Source organism: Squalius cephalus, assembly GCF_949319135.1.
Source record: "Squalius cephalus genome assembly, chromosome: 10".
Lineage (NCBI taxonomy): Eukaryota > Metazoa > Chordata > Actinopteri > Cypriniformes > Leuciscidae > Squalius > Squalius cephalus.
Window position 1 is genome coordinate 40,779,949 of NC_137131.1, and position 24,898 is coordinate 40,804,846.

The window sequence follows — 24,898 nt, forward strand, 5'->3', positions numbered from 1 at the left end:
TTTCCACATCACCCACCGGACCTGAAGGAGACAGTATTACTGGCTCAGATGACGTTTGTCAGAGCTTGAAAGAAAACAGCAACATCAATCCTGGAAAAGGAATTCCAGTATATCCAGGATCTGATTCAAATTAGGATGGGCTCCAAATTATGTTACATATTCAAATAGGAATCTTATATGCATGTTTATGAAAGGCTTGATTTGAGACACACACACACACACACACACACACACACAAAAGTTCATTCAAAGTCATGCCTGTGGCTGTGAGATGATTTAAACAACAAATATTCTGGCTAAAATGCCTTCCATGATTCTATATCAGCCATTTAATAACTAATTTAATGAACTACGCATGTAACCCATTAATCATAGTTTGGCTAAAAAAGCACTATTACAGTGTAAAAGTCATTTCTATTCTACAGAAGACAAACAATGTAAAATATACATATATTTTATCAAATATGCTATAAATGTAGGCCTATATAAAATTAAGAATTATTTTAGATTCAACAATGAATTTAGACAAAGCATTTTTCCTGCAAAAGACTGTTATTTGTTCTACACTTCCACTTTTACAATAAAAATTTACAATAAAAATAAAACGTTAATATATCTGAAAAACAAAATTGTTGTTTTTATGGGGATTTTACGAAACAGGATTTTACAGAATCTTTAAACACTCTTATGAAGCTAATGTTCTGTGCAGCTAACATGACTGTTACTGTTTAATATGCTAATGTATTGGGTATAACATTTTAGGCATAACCTATTCAGGTAAACTGAGCAATGACAACGTCAGGTAATTTAGGAGTGCCTATAAATTCACTCTCCTTGCTCTTGAATTGTGCTTTTGAAGATTAGAAGCTAAAACACACACTCTTTGTGTTTATGTGTTATGATAAATGATAAGGAGAGCTTCTGATGGGCCCTGTAATAAAATGTCTAAATTATGTTCCAAAGCAATTAATAAAGCGCTCTGAATGGAGATTTATACCATGCATTTACTGTATACTTGTCTTACAAACAACATATCACAGAATAAAATGAATCCATAAATAATCAGGCATGTTAATGAGACTTTATGTCTGTTGAATCTGTGAGGAGTCAGATAGTCAATAGTCTCTGCGCAGAGATTATTCATTCCCACAGCAACGTTTTATACTCAGTTTTTGTCAGTCTGCTCACTGACGCTGATGAAATCACACCGAACATGTCCTTCAGGGACTTTCAGAAACTATAAAAGATATCTTTACTCGCACCAGCATTATGTGTGTGTGGAGCGAGTTCATTACATCTGTAGAAATCGAAATACTTTGGCAATATAATCAGCATTTCTCAGAATCCGGATGATGTTCTTGAGAAGTTTCTTGTTCGTGTGAGTATGGTGCGTCATGCATGTCAAGTTGACGCTGTGGCTCCAAAACCTCTCAGCTGTGTTCAATCAACACATCCGGGACCTTCTCAGCTGATTTCTACATAACATGCTCATCCTGACTGCTCCAAAAATCCAACATTCACCCCTCGGATATCAAGAAATGGCAGGTATTCCTTCTTGTTTTCATGTCAAAGACTCAGAAGTGAAATGTCTTAATGTGTTTTGGTGAAATATCCTTATTTTGCACAACAATGAAACTTATTTCTTTTGATTTGACTGTGCTTTCCCCTCTCTGCTGCATGTGTGAATGTGAGTGTTAGTTCGGGAGTGTATCCTCTGAACAGCTTTCATTAGTGGTGTATCTGGAGGCCACAACAGGTCTGCTCTGATAACTCTCTCCAGCTGCTGGGTAATGCTTGGTTTCCTCCCATTAGAGAGGAAAACCTCCAAACGGCAAACAGCTCATTAAAAAGCCATATCACTTACCCACTGTTAGAACCGCAGACATCATTCATCAGAGGGACTGAAGACTCGGCCTAGAGGACACGACGTTAGAGAACACTGACGCTCTGTAATCAACTCTACACGACCGCTAATGACCAGAGTTATTCACCTTTACCATTCACACCCAGTACACAACTGCAGATATCAACCTGATAATGTTCAAATGAAAAGTCACATCATGCAGTGTACTTTGGATGGATGGATGGATGGATGGATGGATGGATGGATGGATGGATGGATGGATGGACGGATGGATGGATATGGATGGATGGATGGATGGATATGGATAGACGGATGGATAGATGAATAGATAGATAGATAGATACATAGATAGATAGATAGATAGATACATAGATAGATAGAAATGATGGACAGATGGCTAGACAGACGGATAGAAGAAAGTCAATTGTGCTGTTTTGACACCCAGATGGATTTTTATTTATTTTTTTGCAATGTACAACATAGAAAAACATAGAAAAGTTCACAGTGTATAAAGGCAGTGATCATGTGTTGTAAATTCATTTTCTTTTTTATTGCATAGAGAACCTTCTGCACTGAGAGAGTGCAGCATCCATGCAACATCAGCGAAAGAAAGAGAGCGGATCAGCGAGTGTCCAGCGCTACATTAAACTTCATCTGGGCTCATAGTACAGAATTAACAAAATATTTAATAAAACGTATATTTTCATTTAAACGCACTCACTGCTGGACAGAAGAAGAAAAAGCTGTCATACACAAGTTACTTCTTTCATTGTCTTATGTTGGCTGTGGAGTTATAGCAGGGGAAACACCCGATTCCATCAACAACAAAAATCATCATTTGTGTATAAATATATAATGCCAGCTACAAATATACATACTTATAAACGTACATCCCTTTAGGTTCAATAACACTATTTCATACTGCCATGCTCCAGTAGCAATTGATTTTAAAAGAATAATGAACCAATTAAACACTCTGTCATTATTTACCCATCCTCATGTTGGTGAAAAACTTGCTTTCTTCCGTGGAACAGAAAAAAAGATTAGCAGAATGTGTGAGCCACTCTTTTATGCAGTCTTCATGCTCCACGTTCAAATACATATGCATGAAATACTAAAAAAAAAAAATTCAGTCAGTAAACACAAATCTATCGTATGGATCCAGAAGACTTGGAATATAGTGTACAAGTCATATGGACTACTTTCATGACACTTTTATAGTGGTGTTTTGTGCATTAGAGAGCTTGACAGGAATACTTCACTGTATGGAAAAGAGCAGCAACATCCTTACACATTTATATTAAAATATGGAGATTTTTTTCTGTTTACAGTATTTTCTGATTTATATTACAGATTTTACCCTATTCACCTGTAGGGTGAACGTGATTTCCAGGAACATTTTCCTGCATTCAACATTCCAATCAACCAATCAGATTTGAGGGATAGATTTATAAGTTTAGAGATGCTTCTACACCATCTTATTCACCTATCATTTCCCACTGATTTTAGGGATAAGTTTAGGAATAGGGATAGGGTCAGGACTATGTTTATGTCCCGCCGACCTCACCGGTAGTGTCTTGCCTTGGGAAAAAGCCGTGAATGTTTGGAGTGACATGAGGGTGAGTAAATGATGGCAGAACTGTCATCATTTGGGCAAACTTTCCCTTTAAAAAGTGCCTGACAGACATTGACACTGGTGAACACATGTGTAAGAGTGTGTGGACGGCCATATATCCATGAGCTCAAGTCTTTTATTGGACGATGAAGATAACAGTCTGCACTGTACGCGGCTCATCGACTGGCGTGACGTTAACCAGTCGCATCACCAGTAATCCCGAGTCCATGTATCTCACATCCACCGCTTGAGTTCTGGAGCCGAAAGGACATAAACCAGGAAAAGATAAGGGGAACAGATGTTCAGGCTTATTGTGAGACGTCACAGCTGCCAGGAACCATTCGACTCAAAACGAGTTCCACGTTGCATTTTTTTCTAGTGTGAAAAACAACACAAAAGCTGAAGACGCCAGCGCACAAAGCAGTGCGTCACCATTCAGTTTGAGCTTTACGTGAAAAGCAAAGATGCCAGAATTCCTCTTGCTCCTCTGCACTTTAGGAAGTGTGCATGCTTTGTGAGTGTCGGTCTGTAGTTATTACAACGCGTGTGATCAACTGAACCCGTGACTTCCGGTTTGAGATGACATTTAGGAAAGGAAATGCTACAAGAAAACTACATGGGCCCGTCTTATCCGAACAACAATCCTTTGCGTTTTCCTGCATCTTTTGAGATGCAGGTTATGCGCTCGACCTTCCTGTGGATCCATGCATTTTCCAATGCGTCTGCACGGACGGATAAGGGCGTGTAACCGTGGTCACACACCCCTGAGAAAGCATGATGTGTGTCTTTGAGCATCAGCTGTGCATGTAGCTGCAGGGTGGATCCATGGAAGGAAAGTCGTACTTGCCCAGAGGAGACGGGTAATACGTAGTGGCGTAGACGTTGGTCTGTGGCAAGGCTGATGGGAAGAAGTTGCAGCTTTCATCCGGTGGAAGCAGGTTGTTCTTATTCAGAGTCTGCGGGAACAGAGGGAAAACATAAAAAGTGAGCTCACGGATGTTGGACAAGTCTCTTCAATATTTCAAAGGCCACGGCGTGTTTTGCATCATGCTGCAACGGTCCTCTGATGTCAACGCTCCGAGGGAAGAGATGCAACCGGAAAATGAAGAATGAAAGATAAGACGGATTTATGGAACGAGAGTCGTTTCCTCCGAGACAGATTAGGGAGAGTCGTGGATCTCAAATGCTTCAGATACTGATTTTACAGCAAATATATCATGAGACCAGACCAGAATTATTTATTGAACAAAAGTAAATATAATAAATAATAATATAATGTATATAAAAATATGACTATTTAAAAATATAACTAATATAATTGTGTTTTTTTATTTATTTATTTATATTTAATTTAAAAATTATTGTTTTTTAATTATATTTTTTTATATATATAGTCAATATATATAAATACATATATTATCATGAACTTCACAGACCAATATGCACAATTAAAAATGTTGGTTCCTTGAATTATAGGACTTCCCTTTAATGGTTTAAGCCTATTTATTTTTCTATATTAACAATGCATGATTATATTATAAAAGCATTTTATTATTTGCACTGATCAGTGTTGTGGTTGCAAACCACAGGTTAAGGACCACTGCACAAGAAGAGAGACCCCGGTGGCATGATGGGATACCTTGAACTCCATGGGTGTGTATAAGTCGTTCTTGGGCGCACAGCTGTTCTCTTTATAGTGTAAGTGGTTGGGAGTGCTGGGATGAATAACTGCGGATTCTTGAGGAGGTTTGCGGAGTCTCTGACAGTACACGTACACCAGGACGGACAGCAAAACAGCTCCCAGAAAACAGCATGCGCCGGTCAGCACCAAGTGGAACAGAGAAAACCCTGCAGGAGACAAAAACAAATGTTTACCGACGGTCAATAGCCCCATGAAAACCTCAATGCTGTTTGATTTTTTTGAAGCTGCAATTACCTCCACAGTTTGAGTTCCTCCTCTGTCCCTTTGACAGCACTAGAATTAAGAAAACGATGTGAAACTACTGTCTGAGATGGCGGGCATGATTTAAGGAGAGGAGGGAAAGGAACGAACCTGCGCTCTCATTGGGCCGACACATTCTCTGATCTGTCGAGTTGCCTTGGCATGAGGAGTTTATTTCACATATACGAGCACGGAGCTGCTGCCCCTCCTCGTTACACTCCGCCCACTCTGACCACGCCCCCCACCCACCTGACACACCTGAGAAACATCAACAGAACACACGTTATCATTAGTTATCATGAATGCAGTCATAATGAGTATTTAACTCTTTCCCTGCCATTGATGGAATTTTCCGGCAATCCATGTTTATTATGTTTCGCATTTATGTTTTGATCATCGTTCTGCATCCGATCCGGACGTAGTCTTTAACAATAACACAATTTTCTAAGCTCTTTGTTCAAATGCTGATTTTATTAAATGCCAACTTTTTCTTTTTTCCATATATTTATGTCTTAAAAAGTACTAAAAGAAACATTAGTGAAGCTGTAAAATGTTAAAATTGTACTGTTGTTAATATGTCTATGTGGTGTTTTTAATATGCTTTATGACAAACCATGTGTAAATTCATAAGTCGACACCATTGCTGAGTATTTTCTCCTTAAAACTGCAGTGAACCAAAGACAGTCTCAAAAACACGCTTTGAAATCACTGGTGTTTCTGACGTCACAAACTACCTTGTAACCAATCAGATCAATGAGTGATCGTCAACGAGTGGATCTCTGAGCTGAGTGAGTGAGTGGAGGCGGGGCTAATTTGCATATTCATAGAACCGCGTATACAAAATGAGGCAAGGGTGTAGAGTTACATTCAAGTTATTTTAAAGAATGATTTTTTTTTTTTAATATGTCATTTTGGTGATCAAAGATGAGTTTTAAGGGATACAATTATTGACCACAGGGGGACTTTAAGAGAAATCGCTGCGAGCAGCAGTGCTGTTGTTTTCTCACCTTCACACTCGTGTGTGTTACAGAGAGCTTCCTCCGTGTGCAGCCCGATGCAGATATCTCCAGAATGAGCAGGCGTGGGGTTAGAGCACGAACGAGAGCGCTGGTAGTGACCGCCATCACAGGAAGAAGAGCACTGGGACCAGGAAGACCAGCATGACCACGCCCCCTTCACTGAAACACAACACCTGTATCACACTACTCCTTGCCGCAAGACTTTTAAAGTCAGTTATTACACAGCTCTCAGGAATACTTGATTCTAATTGGTCAGCTGGATGTACATTATCCCTTACTTAAAGGGGATGTCTAATGCTATTTCATGCATTCTGACTTATTTACACTGTTAAAGAGTTGGATTCATATGCTAAACATGGCCAAAGTTTTAAAAAAATGAGTGCCAAATACACTCCTTCAAGATTCGGCTGTTTTTGGAGAGAATCAGTACAGCATATCTGTCTTTTACAAATCTGATAAAACTAAAGACTCTTCGGAGATATGAAGGATGCAGTACTACTCTATAGGTACTCTAGATTAACATGAGAAACTGTGTGTGTGTGTACCCTTTAATAACAGGACATGAGTGAGATATGTCAGAGGAAATTGAAAAATCCCTGACCTGGGCATGGCTGAGAGTTGCAGTCCTGATACTCGACGGGCGCTCCGCTGCAGGCGAACGGCGTGCTCTTCCCATCAGGAGTGGCGCAGGAGCGCTTGCGTGTGCGAAAGCCTTTGGAACACTCTTTGGAACATGCAGACCACGTTTCCCATGATGACCAGGCGGCTCCTTGCACTCGTGTAACGGGTCGACCCATTCTCAACAAGTCCTCAACTAGACCTACAAACATAAAAGTGTACGTATAGGAGGGCTGCACAACTAATCAAAATCACTTCAGTTTAACATGCATTTGGGAACGTAACATGCGCCAGCCATCTTCCCAAACTTGTGATGAGAACTCCTTATAGACCGGCGGAAGAGTTTTCCGTCAAATAAAAGTTTAATGGTTTCATGTTTGAATATTAAGTATTAGTATTGCAATTTTACAGTTGTACTGCAAAAATAATAATAATAATAATAATTTACAAATTAAAAATTTTACAAATTAATTAATTTACTAATTTTATTTATTATCACTATTATATTATTTTTCTTAAATACTCTATTTTTTATAGTGAAATATTATTGTATTTTATAATTATAGTATTATTTTTTATTTTGTTTCATATTTTTAATTAATTCATTTTAGTTAATTAATTATAATTATTATTTTATAGTCATATTAATATAAAACCACAAAAATTTGGGACAAATTATGTAGCCCTACAAACAAGCAAAAACATGGATTTTTTAAAAATCACATTTTAAATCAGAATTTTTATAGATTTTACTCCCAAATCGTGCTTATAGGAGGAGTGTGCATATGTGTCTGAGGCTATGTGTGTGTGTGTAATATGTGTGTGCGTGCCTGTGTGTGTATGTACCATCAGTCTCACAGACAGCAGCTCCGTCAGTGGTGGGACAGAGGCGAGTCTCTATCTTGCGTTTGCCGAGCTGCAGGTCGTGAGGGTCAGCGAGGAGAGCCCTACAGGTGTACCTGACCCTCTGTTCCTGTCTCGCACCCATCTGAGTCACGTTAACAGCGTACCAGGGGGTCCACGGCGTGGTGCGCCTCACCTCGGCACACGCGTCCAAATTACACGCCTTGTACTCCTGGATGCAGTAACACACACACGATAGATGCTAATGACAGTCTTTCAAATAAATCTCTTTTCATTTCTCATGTTTATATTAGGGTTTTTGTTGATTTAATATGACTAGTTGAAGACCCTACCAGAGGGCAACCAGGACAAGTGTTGCCATTCTCACAGGTTCGAACACGGGACTGGACTCCACCACCACAGGCAACACTACATTTGGACCAAGCGCTCCAGGAGACCCAGGACACCGGAACGGGACAGGGATTCTTTTCGTTACACAATCTGAATCACACAAACATAAACGAATCATCTTCCAGTCACCTCAAACAAACACGTATACACTTATGGAGTTGGTTCTTTTATAGTTAAGGCTGGAATGCACTAAAAAATGACTTTCAAGGGGCCGTTCACACAGAATGCATTTTTCCATTAACACTAAAGTTAAAAGTTTTTTGCAGTTTTCCGTTCCACTGACCTGCAAAAAACGTGTTCTGTGTGAACCAGCCCTAAGAGTGTTTTTTTGTGGCAAATTAAATCATATCAAATCAAAAGCATACAGCACAGCCTTATTGTCCATCTCTCTTCTGGCCTCACCTCTCCTCTCGCGCCTGACCTACGCATACGCGTCCTCCGTGTCGGGGTGCTGGGTTGTTGCAGGAACGCTGGCGGACCTCAAATCCAATGCCACAACTGGTGCTGCACTCGGCCCAGGACGACCAGGGGGTCCAGCCTCCATTCCTGAACACACAGAAGCAGGAGTTAGAGGAGTTATCTAATAAAACACGCCTAAGCGAGCATAAGAGACTTCTTTAAAAATCATTACAAATCTTACAGACCCCAAACTTTTTAACGGTAGTGATGTCTATATGTAAATGACCTCGATTATGATTGGCCAACCTCTGTACAATTAACTTTCATTATATCGTTCATCACGGCAGCTGCTAAATGCTGAATAGGAGTTGATATGTAAATGTGAGCGGTTGTATGCTAATGTTAGCAGGGTTGTGATGTCATAACGGCGATGGTATCTGATCAAACTGCTTTTGTAGTTGTTTCAACTAGATTTTTGTGAAGAAATTGTGAATGATTCTTGCATGACTTCTTATGTGGAACACAAATTATTTTTGTCCATACTTTCCAGGGTTAGTTTAGTATTATTGATATACCACTACAGTATTTATTATTATTTTACTTTAATTTTAAGTTTAAGCTTTAGTAATTATGGTATAGTATGGTAGCTTTTCATCTAATATTCATATTTTATTTCAGCTTTTATTTTAACTACCAAAAACGGTTTTAACAGTTTTAGTTTTACTTAAAGTCCCCCTGTAGTCAGTAATTGTATCCCTTAAAACTCATCTTTGATCACCAAAATTACATATTTAAATGCTTTTTCCTTAAAAAAAAAAAATCTCAATGCCTTAAAATAGCTTGAATATAACTCGACACCTCATTTAGTATACGCGGTTCTATGAATATGCTAATTATACCCGCCTCCACTCACTCACAGATCCACTCGGTGATCTGATTGGTTACAAGATAGTTTGTGATGTCAAACACCAGCGATTTCAAACCGTGTTTTTGAGACTGACTTTGGTTCACCGCAGTTTTAAGGAGAAAATACTTGAATGAATTTGCACAATTTTGCACATTTGTCTTAAACCATATTAAAAACACCACAAAGACATATAAACAACAGTAAAAACCTGATTTTTACCACAGGGAGACTTTAACAATAACAGCATTGACACTTTCATCTATGGAAAAGTTTTTGTCCATACAATGAAAGTAAATGGGGTCCAAGACTTTCATCCTGTGTGAAAGGAAGTCATACGGGTTTGACACGATATGAAGGGTAGGGTCGGGACACGCTCTTTGCACTGTTGCAAAGTTTGAAAAATTAGAGCATTAATTTCAAAAGAGCAAGAAAACCCCAGTTTTCCTTTAAATGACCACCTTTATAACAAGGAGAGTCCCTCTGGTGCTGCCTGGAGTCAAGTGACTTCTTCTAAAGGCCCGATAATGACTTTGAAGGATTGCGATCACAACTTCAGAGCTGTTAGGTAACATCGGCTTTATTAAACTTAACAGTGGCTCTCTGACAAAGATGTATTAGCAGCTCATCACTCAAACTGTCATTTATCATATATCTGCCACAGCTGCTGTTCTTGTGTTATACTGAAACATTGCGTCCTGTACGTTTCTTGCACCCAGACCCGGTGATGTGTGTGTTTCAACAAGCTCTCTAGGTGAAGAAATAATTGGAACATTGATTCAGTGACTGCAGGATAATGGGACACGCAAAGAAGGAGCTGCTCCGCCAGAACTGTGGCGTCAGCATCTCGTAGTTAATGAATAAATCCGCATGTTACACGCAGCACATCTGTATCAGTGCTCGGGATTGATGGACTCGAGGTCTCAGGCTCTGCAGCTGTTAGCGTTGGGTGGTTCCTTTCTCTCACGGAAGAGCTGAATCAGAGGGAATAAAAGCTTTTGACACTTTGATTGTCTGTGATTGAAGACTTCAGGCTGATCGCTCTGGCTCTCATACATCACTCTGGCCACACTGTTTACACCTGCCACTTCAATATGAGAAGTCCCAGATTTTAAAAGGCTAGTTCATCCACACACAAAAAAAAAATCTGCCATCATTTACATTACTGACTCATACGCTTACCAACCCCTATGACTTTCTTTTCTGTGCAATGACAGTGAATAAGGGGATGCTATCAAACTTGAAAAATCACATAGATGCATCACCATATCCATATGACTCAGTGTTGGGGAGTAGCCAAGTACAAGTTGCTTGACAGAAGCTCAATTGCTTTTAAAACAGTGTAGCTTTTCCAGTAGCTAACTACTTTTTCCAGCAAGTAGCGGCGTAGCGTGACCAAAAGCTACATTCTGTTTTTCGCTTTGACGAACCTGCAATGTATTGAAGAAGTGCAGTGTCTTCTTCTTAATAGATCACAAACTATTGTTATATCAGATCATCTGATGATTACATAAAGGCTGGGTGGGTTGATATTTCACATGAGTCAGGAAGGAAAAGATATGGGTGAGTACAGTAAGTGTACCTGGAGCAGTTGGCCACCTCTATGTTGGCCCCGACACACTTCATCCCTCCACACTGGGGTCGAGGGTTATCACAGGACCTAGTGCGACACTGACACGTGCTGGTGCCTTCCCCTCCGTCGTCATGGTTACAAGCCTGCCATGGGGACCAGTGGCCAAATCCACCATCTTGGGTAAGGTTCCGCTCCTGTGAAGTTAAACGCAAACCACGGCTTCCATAGATCAATCACAGTACATTAGGGCAACTGTTTTGTATTACACGCTTTCTGAAATGTTATGTTTAAAACATAAACAAGTCTGCAATTGTATCTGTTCCATGTTATTCCTGATCAGAAGCTTCCATTAATATTTAGTTTAGTTCAATGGCGTTAGTGTTGATTTACACCACGACTAGGCTTTGTAACCATTTTGCATATCCTTATTTTTACAGTAACATCCATGATCAAGCCTGGCGGGACAACAAAAGCAACTCTAGGAATGATTTCTGCACTGTAGCCAACAAACATTCTGCAAAAGTTTGGGAAAACACTTACTAACTATCAAAGTCATTTAAGTCGTAACTATGGAAACAGTGGGTATTGCCTATTAGCATGATAGAAAGTACTTTTAGTGCAAAGTACAAGTATACAACTTGGGACGAAGCCAAAGCTTCCAGTGTGGTAGAAAATGAGGTTTGTTTATTATTGCTCCTCTGAGGACACCAACCATCAAAGATAATAGGAAATTTGTGATGTCTAATTATGGACCTAATGAAGTGTCGAGAAGGAACAGGAGTGACATTGGCCAGCCGTCGTGCAGAACACCAGCGTGTAATTGACACTGTCAGAGTCTGGATCAGCTGGGTTAACCTTCAGGCTCTTCAGCACAAACTTGATTCTTCGTGACCAGCGCAAAAAATCATAAGAGATTGTTGGTGTACTCAAAGAACGTTGTTATGAATCTGGTCTTCAGAATCTCTGAGCTGGAAATGTAATCTTTGTAGAATATAATAGAATAGAATAGAATAGAATAGAATAGAATAGAATAGAATAGAATAGAATAGAATAGAATAGAATAGAATAGAATAGAATAGAACATAAATTAATAAGAGTGTGGAATAGAACAGAATACAGAATAGAACAGTACAGAATAGAATAGATCATAATAGATTAGAATAGAAACATAATAGTATAGAACAGAACAGAATATAGAATAGAATAGAACAGTATAGAATAGATCATATTAGAACAGAATAGAACCGAAACATAATAGAACAGAACAAAACATAAAATAATAAAAAAAGTATAAAATAGAACAGAATACAGAATAGAATAGTACAGAACAGACCAGAATAGAACATAATACAGCAGAACAGAAAAGAATCAAACCGAATAGAACATAATTGAATATAATAGAATAGAATAGAACAGAACAGAAAATAAGATTATAGAATAGAACAGGACAGAATAGAATAGATCATAATAGAACCGAAATAGAATAGAATAGAACCGAGTAGTATAGGACAGAATAGAATAGGACAAAACGATATGAAATATAAAAGAGTATAAAATAGAACAGAACACAGAATATAATAGTATAGAACGAACCAGAATAGAACATTATACACCAGAACAGAAAAAAATAGAACATAATTGAATATAATAGAACAGAACAGAACAGAACAGAAAATAAGAGTATAGAATAGAACAGGACAGAATAGAATAGATTAGAACAGAATAGAACCAAAACATAATACAAAAGAATAGATTAGAACAGAATGGAAAAGAACAAAACAGAAAATAATAAAAGAGCATAAAATAGAACAGAATACAGAATAGAATAGACCAAAATAGAACATAATACAGCAGAACAGAAAAGAATAGAACAGAATAGAGCATAATTAAATATAATATAACTGAACAGAAAATAATAGTATAGAAGAGAACATTTTTGGTTAATATAGAATGGAACAAAATACAGAATAGAACAGAACAGAGGGTGACGGGCTGTTTCACAAAAACTTCCACTCTTAATTCTTGACTTAAGATTTGAAAAAGTTCCATGGTTCCTAGACAGATTGGAATCGGATATGATTCTAATTTAGGATGTTTCTGTCATACAGGCCCAGGAGACTCAATCAAACATGTACTCCAGTGGTTCTCAAAGTGTGGGGTGTGGGGCTCAGCAGAAAAACAATAACAGAAAGCAGACGTTGCAACGCCGTTCAAGTGCGTGAATACCGGCTGGTGCGCTAACTTTAGAAAACAGCACCAATTCCACCAATTAAAAGCAGATTTTTCTGTTCTGTGTGATGAGATATTGGTCTTACAGGGCACTTTGTGATGTCTTGGCTCCACTGGCTCATGTTGGAACTGTCCTCAATCGTCGTACAGCGCTTCTCTTTCCGGTCCCATCCGCAGTACGGATCCCTGGCGCCCAGACAATCCCTGCGGAAACACACACATGCATACAGTCACAAATCAATGACAACATCCTAATAACTACCACCATAAAGCCATGAAGAGTGTGTCGTGAGAACTTAAGAGAGAGATTTAATTCTACAGGATACGGCACAGCTTTATAATGAGGGAATAAATCTCAGTGCAATTCAAGCATACATTTCCACAAAAAAAAATAAAAAAAATACATTATACTAATTAATTATTAAAACTAATTCTCACTAATACTGGATGACTCTCAGATAATGAACACTGAATCAATAATGAATGTTTTGCAAATTGTGTCTAATATCTACACATTTATTATGTCGAGATCCAAGTCAGAGATTGATCAAGTGTGAATGTAATCTAAGCATCTGATCAAAGACGTGATATGATCTAACTGTTACAGTAACTATAGAGAAAACACAACAAGCATCAAATCCTGCTCTGGGAGATAAAGAAAATCTGACAGCACCTCGGCTGATTTATTAGAGCTAACAGACTTCTCCTGTTCTCCTTGTGTCCTTTAGCAGTGTTATTAATTCAGAAGCATGTTTCATTATTTTAAAGATGTGTCATTCTTAAGAAGGACATTAAGTATTAAAAAATCAAACAACGTATGTTACCAGTAAAATACCAGCATATTTACACTATCTTGCAAAAGTTTGAGGTCAGTAAGATTATTTTTTAAATTATTTTTCAAATAAATTGTTCTTTTGAACTTTATCACCGTTTCACTGTTTTCACAATTGATAGTTTTCAGAAATGTTTCTTGAGTATCAAATCATCATATTAGTATGATTTCTGAAGGATCATGTGACACTGAAGACTAGCTGAAAATTCAGCTTTACATCACAGGAATAAAATGCATTTTAATATTAACTAAAATAAAAAAGGAAAAAAAGTCGGCACACCATGGCTCCAAAAATGTGAAAATTTAATAATAGACTCTATTATAAAATTTTCACATTTTTGGAGCCATGGTGTGCCGACTTTTTTTCCTTTTTTATTCATTTTCTTGTCGAGCACCCAATTTGAGCAACATATTGTTTTGGATGTGCGTGCATTTGATCTGATTTTAATATTAACTAAAATAGAAAACAGTTCTTCTAAATTCTAATAATATCTCACAATATTACTGTTGTTAATGTATTTTTAATCTAATGAATGCAGCCTTGGTGACTTTTAAAAACATTAAAAATTCTTACCGACCACAAACTTTTGAACGGTACAGTATACAGTCATATTTTACCCCAAAATCAAACATAACAATATGTCTCACTAACAAACTGAACATCCGTTTACTTCACACCGGCAACAAGAGAAAACTGCAAATCGTGCTGGAGATGCTAAAAGCCATTCCGAGAATAAATTTACATACATTAAAGGTTAAATAAAATTGTAATGACTAAACACTTGCAGCTCAATCAGACTCCATAGATGAGCATTGGTATAAAATAGAGTTATTTGCAACAACCTTGTGAGATCTGACCTTTTGCCACCTGTGTGTACGTGTGTGTGTGTGGTGAAGAATCTGTAATCGCATCAGAATGTTAAACACTGAGCGGCTTCACAAACACAGTTTCATCATGTCCAGTAACAGCACCTAATATTAAATGTTTCTGTCTTGTGTAACTCTGAGTGTTGTGCAACAACATCTGCGGCAGGAATTTAGGGAGAGAGTCCAAGGCATCACAGTCCTCACATAATGACACACTTCCACCTCTTAAGTAATAACCACCACTCTCAAATCACGTGCAAAACCTCTTCTGACGTGGCATGCTGGATGAAGGCGAAAAACTGACGTAACATGGTGTATTTTAAATACAGTGACATGCGACATCAGAGCTTCAAGGCGTTTAACAGATCGGAAACATTGTTTTGCTTGATTTTAAAACCCAATGTAACATGTTTTAGGGTACAAATTCACACAAAGGCTTTACAAATCCAGCTCAGAAGCCCAATTCATCCATGTGGAGTCCAGAAGGAGGACAGTACTTTATGGATCTGATATCTAATTAGATCTGTAATGTAAAAGCAGTCATTTCCTGTGAGGAGTGATGCATGCATTATATATTTTTAATGATGTTCGACAATTTATAGGTGTTCTATTCATAGCACTGACGGAGAACACGATACAGCGATTTCTTTTTTTTAAATGACCTAGATCATCATTCATCTGCCTCTCGGCCAGTGGTGGAAAATGTATGAGATAATAATATCTCTGACTACTCATAAGTACTGTCATTCACTTCACCTCCTTGAGCTTCACTTCCTGTCTGACTCCAAGGGCATTAGAAGCTCGGAAGGACATTTTCTGTAATCATCCTTTGCCGTAATTGAACAGCATGTGTGCATGTGTTCGTTACAGTGGCTTAAGGAGCTCTGTAGTGAAAGTAACAGCTCAATCATGTTCAAGGTTAGGATGCTCTGACCTCATGAGTCTGTTGTCAAAAAGTGGGGTTGCAGTCCTAGTGTGTGTGTGTATGTGTGTAACTTACTGCTCAGTTTTGTAGCTGGAGCATCTCTCCAGAGGGATCTTCAGCACTCTGCTGGGAAGTCCCACGAAAAGCGACCTATCGTTGTGCAGAATCTGCAGGTTTAGGATTGGCTCCTGCATGTTTTCTGGAAGAATGTTCATCTCCTCCAAGTAACATCCACGCAGACTCTTATTATTGGTGGACAAGGCCTTAATGATGGTGCCGTGCTCTGATTGGTCAATTAAAGAAAACAGCTACAATTAGAAGCGCAAGTTCTTCTAAACATCCCTGCAGAAAAATCCAGTCACCAGCATAAGGTTTTGCATCCCAGCAAGCAATTTTGCGTTTAAAAGACGTCTAATAGCCATCCAAACAAAGCCCAGATGTCTAAAACAAGACAAAGTTTGGGCTGTCAGTGAAAATTTGTCACTGAAAATCAGTGAAAAACTAGTCGTTTCTAGTATATTCTTGGGATATGGTTTAGACATCTATTAGATTTAGAAGTCTGGGCTGTGTTTGGGCGGCTATTAGACGTCTTTTAAACGCATAATTGCTTGCTGGGATGGGATGCTGGTTCCCAGCATGAGAAGACCAGTTAGACCAGCACTACACCAGCTCTATCCATCATAACCCAGCCTGGACCAACATGGAAATCATGCTGATATATGCTGGATTTCCAGCAGAGATTGAAGAACACAATGGAGGACATGCTTTGAATTCTTTGCAGGACATGCATGTCAGATTTCTTTGCCTCCTGTACCTGTGCCGATGTACATGACGTGGTAAAGCGTGTCCCTCCCCTGAACAATGTCCACAGCCAGCCTGGAGTAACGGATGTTGTCCTGCATGACCAGAGGATCTGTGGAGATGGGCTGAACCACCTCACTCATGAGGAAGAGCCGCTGGGCGTCTTGAAGACTGCGCTCCGTTAGATTACCGCCTGGACCCGAATCATTCACTGTCCCACACTGGCAGAGAGAAAGAGGGAAAAAAATAATTGAGTACTGTATTTGGTGCCAGAAGGCTTCAAGAAAAAAAGAAAGAAAAATGCTGCAGCATTTAATTTCCTTCACCTGAAAATTTGGGATGGGATTGGGAGTAGAAAGCCAGCTGGTCCGAGGGTTCTCCTGATAACGGAAGGGTCCGTTAAAGGCCTGTGTGATGGCACTGAGGTTAAACGCACACACTGCTGATGCAGCAATGCTGTTCCTGTGAGGAGAAACGAGAGAGGGAAGTGAACCAAATTCTACATTAAAAATCTTGAATAGAAAAACAGGACCATTCAAAAGTTTGGGATCAGTAAGACTTTTTTTTTTCAGTTTCTTTGCATCTGAGACTTTTAGACTTTTTAAGTCTCTTATGCTCACCAAGACTGCTTTTATGTGATCTAAAATACAGTAAAAACAGCAATATTGTGAAATATATGTGAAAATATCAAATAATTTATTCCTGTGATCAAAGCATCATTACTCCAGTCTTCAGTGTCACATGATCCTTCAGAAATCATTCTAATATGTTGATTTGCTGCTCAAGAAACATTTCTGATTATTATCAATTTTGAAAACATGTGTGCTGCTTAATATTTATATCCATGATATATATGAATTCAGGATTCTTTGCTGAATAGAAAGTTCAAAAGAACAGCATTTATTTGAAATAGAAATCTTTTGTAACATTATAAATATATGTCTAATGACGCTTTTCAATGTAATCAATTTAATGTGTCCTTGCTGAATGAAAGTAGTAATTTCCTTAAAGGGGGGGTGAAATGCTCATTTTCACTCAATCTCCTGTTAATCTTGAGTACCTATAGAGTAGTATTGCATCCTTCATATCTCCAAAAAGTCTTAAGTTTTATTATATTTATAAAAGAAAGATAGGCTGTACCGAGTCTTTCCGGAAAAAACCGAGCGTCTGGAGGCGGGCCGTGTGGGCGAAGCCAGAGCCATAGAGAGAATCCGTCGATCTGGGCTTTGTTTATAAAACATTCATCGTCGAAATGCAGGGAACAAACAGTCTACACAACTCGTTTTTGCCCCGGAAAAACAATCTGCATCCACTGTTCCTAACGCTGGGTTCTTTGGAGACACTATGCAGCGCTGCCGATGATTTATTGTTGAAGCGCGTTGATGTGCGCGGTCTCGCTCTCCTCTGGTCGACGTGTGCGCGGCTGCGCTTTTCCGGGAGAAATGCTCATATAAGGAGTTCCACTCTGGTCTACGTCATTAGATCCACGGTCGAAAAAAAACCAGCCGAAACTTGTACCAACCCGGAAGTAAGATTTTCGGCACAGAAATTCTCCGTTATTCGTCCAAAATATTTTTTAAAAACTTTGGCCATGTTTAGCATGAGAATCCATCTCTTTAACACTGTAAACAACTCTGAATACATGAAACACCATTGTACCCCCCCTTTAAAAAACAAATCTTACTAACCTCTCTCTCTCTCTCTCTCTCTCTCTATATATATATATATATATATATATAAAATCATTATATTTAATACATTAACTTTCATTTTATACACCGTGTTGGAGGGACACTTCATTTCCTAGAATGTTCTACTGATAACGTATAAGTAGTAATTATGTTTCGTCACAAAACTTGTGCTGGACTACAGAAGTTCCTGCTGTGTGACTGTTGGTCTTCTAAGCATTGCATTCTCAGTAAGCGATGAAGAATCCACTCACACATTGGTGGTGAAGACTCCGTAGATGAGGTCTTGCTCAGGGAGGTAGAAGGTGCTCTGCAGCTCATGGTAGTAGAAGGGAACATCTCCAGAGCGGGAACAGTTCAGTCGAGCCTTCATGAAGGTGGTCCATGTGTCTTCCAGCAGGAAACGACCACCGATGTCATTCTGACACACGCGGGCCACACGAGAGAAGACAGTCTTCCCACAATCCTGCTCTACCGCGTTCTCTCGAAGAAACAGGTATGTGAAGCGGCCCACCTCATACGCAGAGACGAAGTGAGGCTCTGTGGAGAGAAAGGAAAGGAAGATGATAGAATAAGTTACTATCAAAACACTTTTCTTCAATACATAGCCATAAATAGATGTGTGACTCACAAAACCGTGTCCAAATCGCATTTCACCCCAAAATCAGAAGAAATAAGTATTTTGCTTTAAGAAATTGAAGAATATTTAACACTATTAAGATTTTTAATTTTACTTTCTTAATTGTGATTCTTATCACTGTAAAACAGATTTGTTTTATTACAGTAAAATACAATATTTAATACAACATTCATAATAAAATGATGTATCTAGAAGTTTAACTTAATTTTTTTATTGGTGAATTTTCTAATACAGTATTTTATGATGCATAACAGTAAATACAATAAGCTAATTACATATTTTTTAAATAAAAATATAAATCATAAACATAATGTAACCAGATGTTTAGCTTTTAAATTTGTTTAATTTCTTTCTTTTTTTTTTTATTGGTGAACTCTCTAATACAGTGTTTTGTTGCTACAATAAATACAATAAGCTATTTCTAATATAAATATAAAGGTAACAACAAATACTACCAAGAATATACAATTTATGAATGATTATTTTTTGCAGTGATGAGAATATACTGTCGGTCAAAATGAGCTTAATCGTCATGAAAATAATTTCACAATACAGAAAAGCTTCATTTTCTTTTGGCAGAATATAATTACGTATACAGGAATTTTGATTTTGGAATGGACGTGTTCTTGACAGGTTTTGTCAGATTCTCTGATAAGTGTGTGTGTCGTCCCACTGTACCACTGAGCCATTTGGAGTTGTACTGGGCGGTCCGCAGGGGTGGCATGTTCCCCAGACTGCGGTAAATAATAGGGTCACGGCTGGAGAAATCAGTCACAGTGGCCGCATAGACTTCTCCACTCTCAGTTATCATAGCTGTAGAGTTGTGTCGAGGGTCATAGGGACAGCGCGCCACCCCACTGATGGACTCCAGAACGCTCGCCATGTCAGTAATGGGGCGAGTCGTACAGATGGGCATGAAAGCATTAGTGCCACAGGTAAACAAACGGCTGCCGTTCAACAGGAGGACACGAACATAGTTCTGACACTCATCCTGAGAGGAGCAGAGGAAAAGAAGAAAGATTTCATTTCACACATACATTCATTCATTCACAGATCTTTCATCCCAGGGTTCACCTCTCCCTTCTCACCTCTGTCTTTCCTTTGCTCTGGCAGGACCTCCTGGTGGTCTCGTCTACGGCCCATTCTGTGGCCTGCAATCAACAGACAATTAGTATTTCTGGAAGAAGATAAGCTGTCGAGACACGCATCCAGTCCTGCGCTCAATACTCACACATCCCTTAACTCAGGGCTTCCCAAACTGGGGTTCTCGCGGGAATTAAAGGGGGTTTGTGAGTTGATGAAAAGCTAATAATTAATTAAATGATAAAATGTAAAAGTCAAATGAAATAGTCATTTTAAAACAAAAACAAATGAAAATAAATCAAAAGATGAAATATTTTATTTGTTTACCTGCCTGTCATGTGACCATAGAAGAAGCATTGTGTAGAAATATGAAATTAAATAATTATAAGAAATGAAGTCTATTTGCATAAATTAAGCCCCATCTCAATACTCAAAAACAAATGTAATGCTCAATTTCTTTAGATAAAAATGTTTGCAAAATGACAGAAGCTAGTTGTAAATATCATTACTGTAAAGTAAAAAAATGATTATATATTATTTAAATTGTAAAGCATTTATACATTATAGTATATAGCCTATATTCAAAGTATAACGAGAAATTTTTTTGTTATTGTTTTTTTAAATATATTTATATCGTTTTTCATTATTTTTATTTCAGTTTTACTTTTAGTTAGTTTACTACATTAAGTTAATATAAATGTTGCTTTTTATATTTGATATTTATTTAGTAAACATATATTTTTTATGGTTTTATTTTGTTTTAACTATAATAACCCTAGCATGAACATGCAAAAGTGTTACTGAAATTAGAGTAAACATTTTACATAAAAAATGTAATGGTTTAGCTGACAAAACCTGTTTGGAAACCCTGCTTTAAATGATAAAACAGCACTTCAACATTTCTGGATGCATCTGAAGGTTTCTGCACACCTATAACATTAGCACTTTGCAGCAATGTTACAGAAACTATTCACTTTGTAACAGTCACAATTCACAGTGGAGTTGCCACTTTGTCTGTTTATAGTGCAGACTGCTCGAGACATAATAGAGTAGACAGACCTGGACTCAGCACATTAGCACAGTAGAGAGCAGCATCAGCATGAGCGTCTGCTTAAGACAGCAGAGGAGCGCGTGTTTGCATGTGGATGTACAATAAATACCCTGACATTTAAAAGTCAAGCTTTCCTGTGCAAATCAGAAAACTGGAATCCTTTCAATGATTCGACTGAATCAATGATGTGGATGACATGTTGAAATGATAATAAACAACTGCATTTAAATATTTATTTCATTACAAAAATTGTTAAAGGTCACACAAGGACTACTGTCTACTGATGATGCAAACAAATTTGTAAATGATTTACTTGCGCCAGTTTCATTTAAACGAACTGTCCGGACAAACAAACTCGTTAAAGCGAACATTTGAACAGCCATGACCACAAATCCAAACCTCTCCAGTTACTATGGCTTTGATTTACATTTAAGGAGGCAGAATAACAGAACATCCTCTTAATGCAGTAAAACTATGAAAGATATTCAGTCGTGGGAAGCTCTTCCATTCGTTCAGCTTCTTTCCTTAATGTCAAGAAAGTACAAAACACACAATAATAGAAGACAAAGAGTTGGAAGATGGAAGGTTTCGCTGCAAATACACAATATGACTCCATGGCGAGGCAGATGTGTGAAAGAGCAATTGTGTGACATTTAATTAGGGAACACTGGAAGGTCTGTCCTAATCGCATTCGTTCTCTTATCTGAAACGAAAACCCTTGAATGTGTTGTTTCACTGGTTTTATACATTCTTCCTCTCTTTTGTTCCTTTTCCCTCCCTCTCCTTTCACAGGATGCTTTGTCATGTTTATCTGTGTTGTCATTGCCTCAAAAATAATGATGTAGACCAGAGTCTCTCTCTCTCTCTCTCTCTCACACACACACACACACACACTATAGATTGAAATAATAACGATGATTTTGTATTGGTTGTGACCCTTGTGAGGATCCCAGCAGAGCCTGAATAGAGTGAGAGGAGTGGAAAGGTCCCAGATAAAACAGCTCTTCACAGATTAACGGGGGAAGATAATCACAGCCAGATCTAAACTCACACTTTCACACATTAGGGTGAACCGGGTCAAACTTCATCCCAAAATCAAAATATACATCACAGGTCAAAAGTTTGGGGTCAGTAAGACTTTTTTTGGTTGCTGAAAGAAATGAATACTTTTATTCAGCAAGGATGCATTAAATTGATTAAATATGACCTTGATACTTTCAACATTGATAATAATCAGAAATGTTTCTTGAACAGCAAATCGGCATATCAGAAAGATTTCTGAAGGATCATGTGACACTGAAGACTGGAGTAATGATGCTGAAAATTCAGCTTTGATCACAGGAATAAATTACATTTAACAATAAATTCAATTTTTACAATACAGTATTTTTTAACAATTAAATGCAGCCTTGGAGAGCATAAAACATTCTTTCAAAAATATAAAATCTTACTGACCCCAAACTTTTAAATGGTATTGTAGAAATATGAAAATATATTTTTTTAATTATAAGAAAAGTCTATTTTTGCATTATTTTCATGAAAATTAAGCCCCAACTCAAATCTCAAAAAAATTAAAATAATCCATTCACAATTTATTTGGATAAAAATGTTTGCTAAATGACAAAAGGTAAATGTAAATATCATTACTGTAAAGTGAAAAAAAAAGGTATATTATTTAAATTGTAAAGATCTATGTATGTTGAATTATATTGATTTATATTTAAAATATCATTGTATTACAGTCATTTTGACCATAATATAGAAAATAATTACTCTATTACAATAATGAGAGTCCAATGAGAATTGGAAAAAGCGAAATTATGAAAAAGTAAAATTCTCAGAATCATTACAACTGCGAGATTTTTGATGGCTCCACATACAATTTAGCAGCAAACAGGCAATAACTGACGTGATACACATGACTGACAGCTAGTAAAACAGCAGTGTAGACGGAGCGCTTAGAGACTGACGCACTAATGGAAGCAATTTAGTTTGACAGTATCGTAATCTTGTTCCACAAATATTGTAAAAATGTAATTCTGAGCAGGATCAATTATATGAAAATCAAGCTTTTAAAGTTGTTTATAAGTCTATGTGGTGTTTTTAATATGCTTTATGACAAACCATGTGTAAATTCATAAGTTGACACCATTGCTGAGTATTTTCTCCTTAAAACTGCAGTGAACCAAAGACAGTCTCAAAAACACGCTTTGAAATCACTGGTGTTTCTGACGTCACAAACTACCTTGTAACCAATCAGATCAACGAGTGGATCTCTGAGCTGCTGTGAGTGAGTAGAGGCGGGGCCCATTTGCATATTCATAGAACCGCATATGCTAAATGAGGCAAGGGTGTAGAGTTACATTCAAGCTATTCACGCATGAAGATTTTTTTTTTCACAAAAAAACGTTTAAATATGTCTTTTTGGTGATCAAAGATGAGTTTTAATGAATACAATTATTGACTACAGGGGGACTTTAAGTGCTTTCACTGTTTAGTAGTAGTTTGAGAAGTTTTAAGAGCAACATTGCATATACTAAAAAAAGTTGAAGTACATATTTGAAAAGTGACATCTGTGCTTCCACACTCTTGAAAAGCACCAGGCGCTTCTGATGAGCAAACCCATCTACAAAGGAGCCGATTACACATCTTCTGACAAACTGTATCTGTTCATTTTACTTCAGAAGACTACATTTCATTCTTGTTGTTTAAGAGAAAGAGCGAACCAAAGAGAGGTTTCAGAAAGCAATCATCAATCTAACTGTGTCTCTGCAGTCGGTCACTGAACAACACGTGAAAGACGTCTTCATGTGAAGAGCAGGATTCACCCTGAAAAGATCTTGAGGGGTCAGACTCGCGTCACCTCTGGATGTTGAGGGGGTTGTGTTTTTACTCAAGATCTTCTCATCCTTGTCTTCCCTACCAGTCATGATCATTTGACCTCAGCTAAAACACTGTTATCTGCTCTCTCTATCTCTCTCTAAGATCTGTTCTTCTCAACAGTGAAGAGGCTGACGCAGAGCCATCATTACACCAGATATATTTCAAGTGAGACATAATAAATCATTAACATGAGATCTAACAGATCCAAACCTCTTGTTATCAGTGTTGGGGGTAATGCATTACAAGTAATCAGATTACTTCTTTCAAGTAACTAGTAAAGTAACACATTACTTTTAAATATCCAACAAAATATCTGAGTTACTTTTTCAAATCAGTAATGCAAGTAACTTTGTTTTCTTATTTATTGACTGACAGCTCTCCTGTCCTCATGTTGAGAGAAATCGTGAGTAAGTTCAGAACATGATGCTTATTATAGCTCTAGACTGAAGTAAAGTAACGCATTACTTAATGCAATTACTTACTTTTAGGGGATTAACACAATATTGTAATGCATTACTTTGTAACTTTTACTTTGTAACTTTCCACAACACTGCTTGTTATCATATCTTTCATAACCTTGTTGAATATCAATGTCTGGAGAAGCCAATGATGAGTTTGGTGCTCTTTATGTTTGACTAATGGAATACAGTGCGAGTTTCCAGAAAATCATTATTTTCTAAACTCAGATTGCAGATTACACACATCTTCAAT

The 24,898-nt window shown here is 37.8% G+C and overlaps 1 protein-coding gene across 1 annotated transcript in view; it reads right to left on the reverse strand.

Moving 5' to 3' along the window:
* Positions 1 to 2,286: 2,286 nt before the first annotated feature.
* sema5bb (sema domain, seven thrombospondin repeats (type 1 and type 1-like), transmembrane domain (TM) and short cytoplasmic domain, (semaphorin) 5Bb) overlaps positions 2,287 to 24,898 on the reverse strand; it is a 59,988-nt gene continuing 37,376 nt past the window's right edge. Inside the window, exons 6-22 of the mRNA XM_079882774.1 lie at positions 20,259 to 20,321; positions 19,849 to 20,161; positions 18,785 to 19,070; positions 17,169 to 17,304; positions 16,856 to 17,063; positions 16,117 to 16,324; positions 13,504 to 13,621; positions 11,198 to 11,382; positions 8,715 to 8,858; positions 8,255 to 8,402; positions 7,905 to 8,133; positions 7,042 to 7,260; positions 6,429 to 6,599; positions 5,533 to 5,679; positions 5,416 to 5,454; positions 5,119 to 5,327; positions 2,287 to 4,435 (exon numbers count right to left, since the gene is read on the reverse strand). Coding sequence (XP_079738900.1) covers positions 4,274 to 4,435; positions 5,119 to 5,327; positions 5,416 to 5,454; positions 5,533 to 5,679; positions 6,429 to 6,599; positions 7,042 to 7,260; positions 7,905 to 8,133; positions 8,255 to 8,402; positions 8,715 to 8,858; positions 11,198 to 11,382; positions 13,504 to 13,621; positions 16,117 to 16,324; positions 16,856 to 17,063; positions 17,169 to 17,304; positions 18,785 to 19,070; positions 19,849 to 20,161; positions 20,259 to 20,321 — 2,985 coding nt within the window. The 3' untranslated portion in view covers positions 2,287 to 4,273. The remainder of the gene's footprint in view (positions 4,436 to 5,118; positions 5,328 to 5,415; positions 5,455 to 5,532; positions 5,680 to 6,428; positions 6,600 to 7,041; positions 7,261 to 7,904; positions 8,134 to 8,254; positions 8,403 to 8,714; positions 8,859 to 11,197; positions 11,383 to 13,503; positions 13,622 to 16,116; positions 16,325 to 16,855; positions 17,064 to 17,168; positions 17,305 to 18,784; positions 19,071 to 19,848; positions 20,162 to 20,258; positions 20,322 to 24,898) is intronic.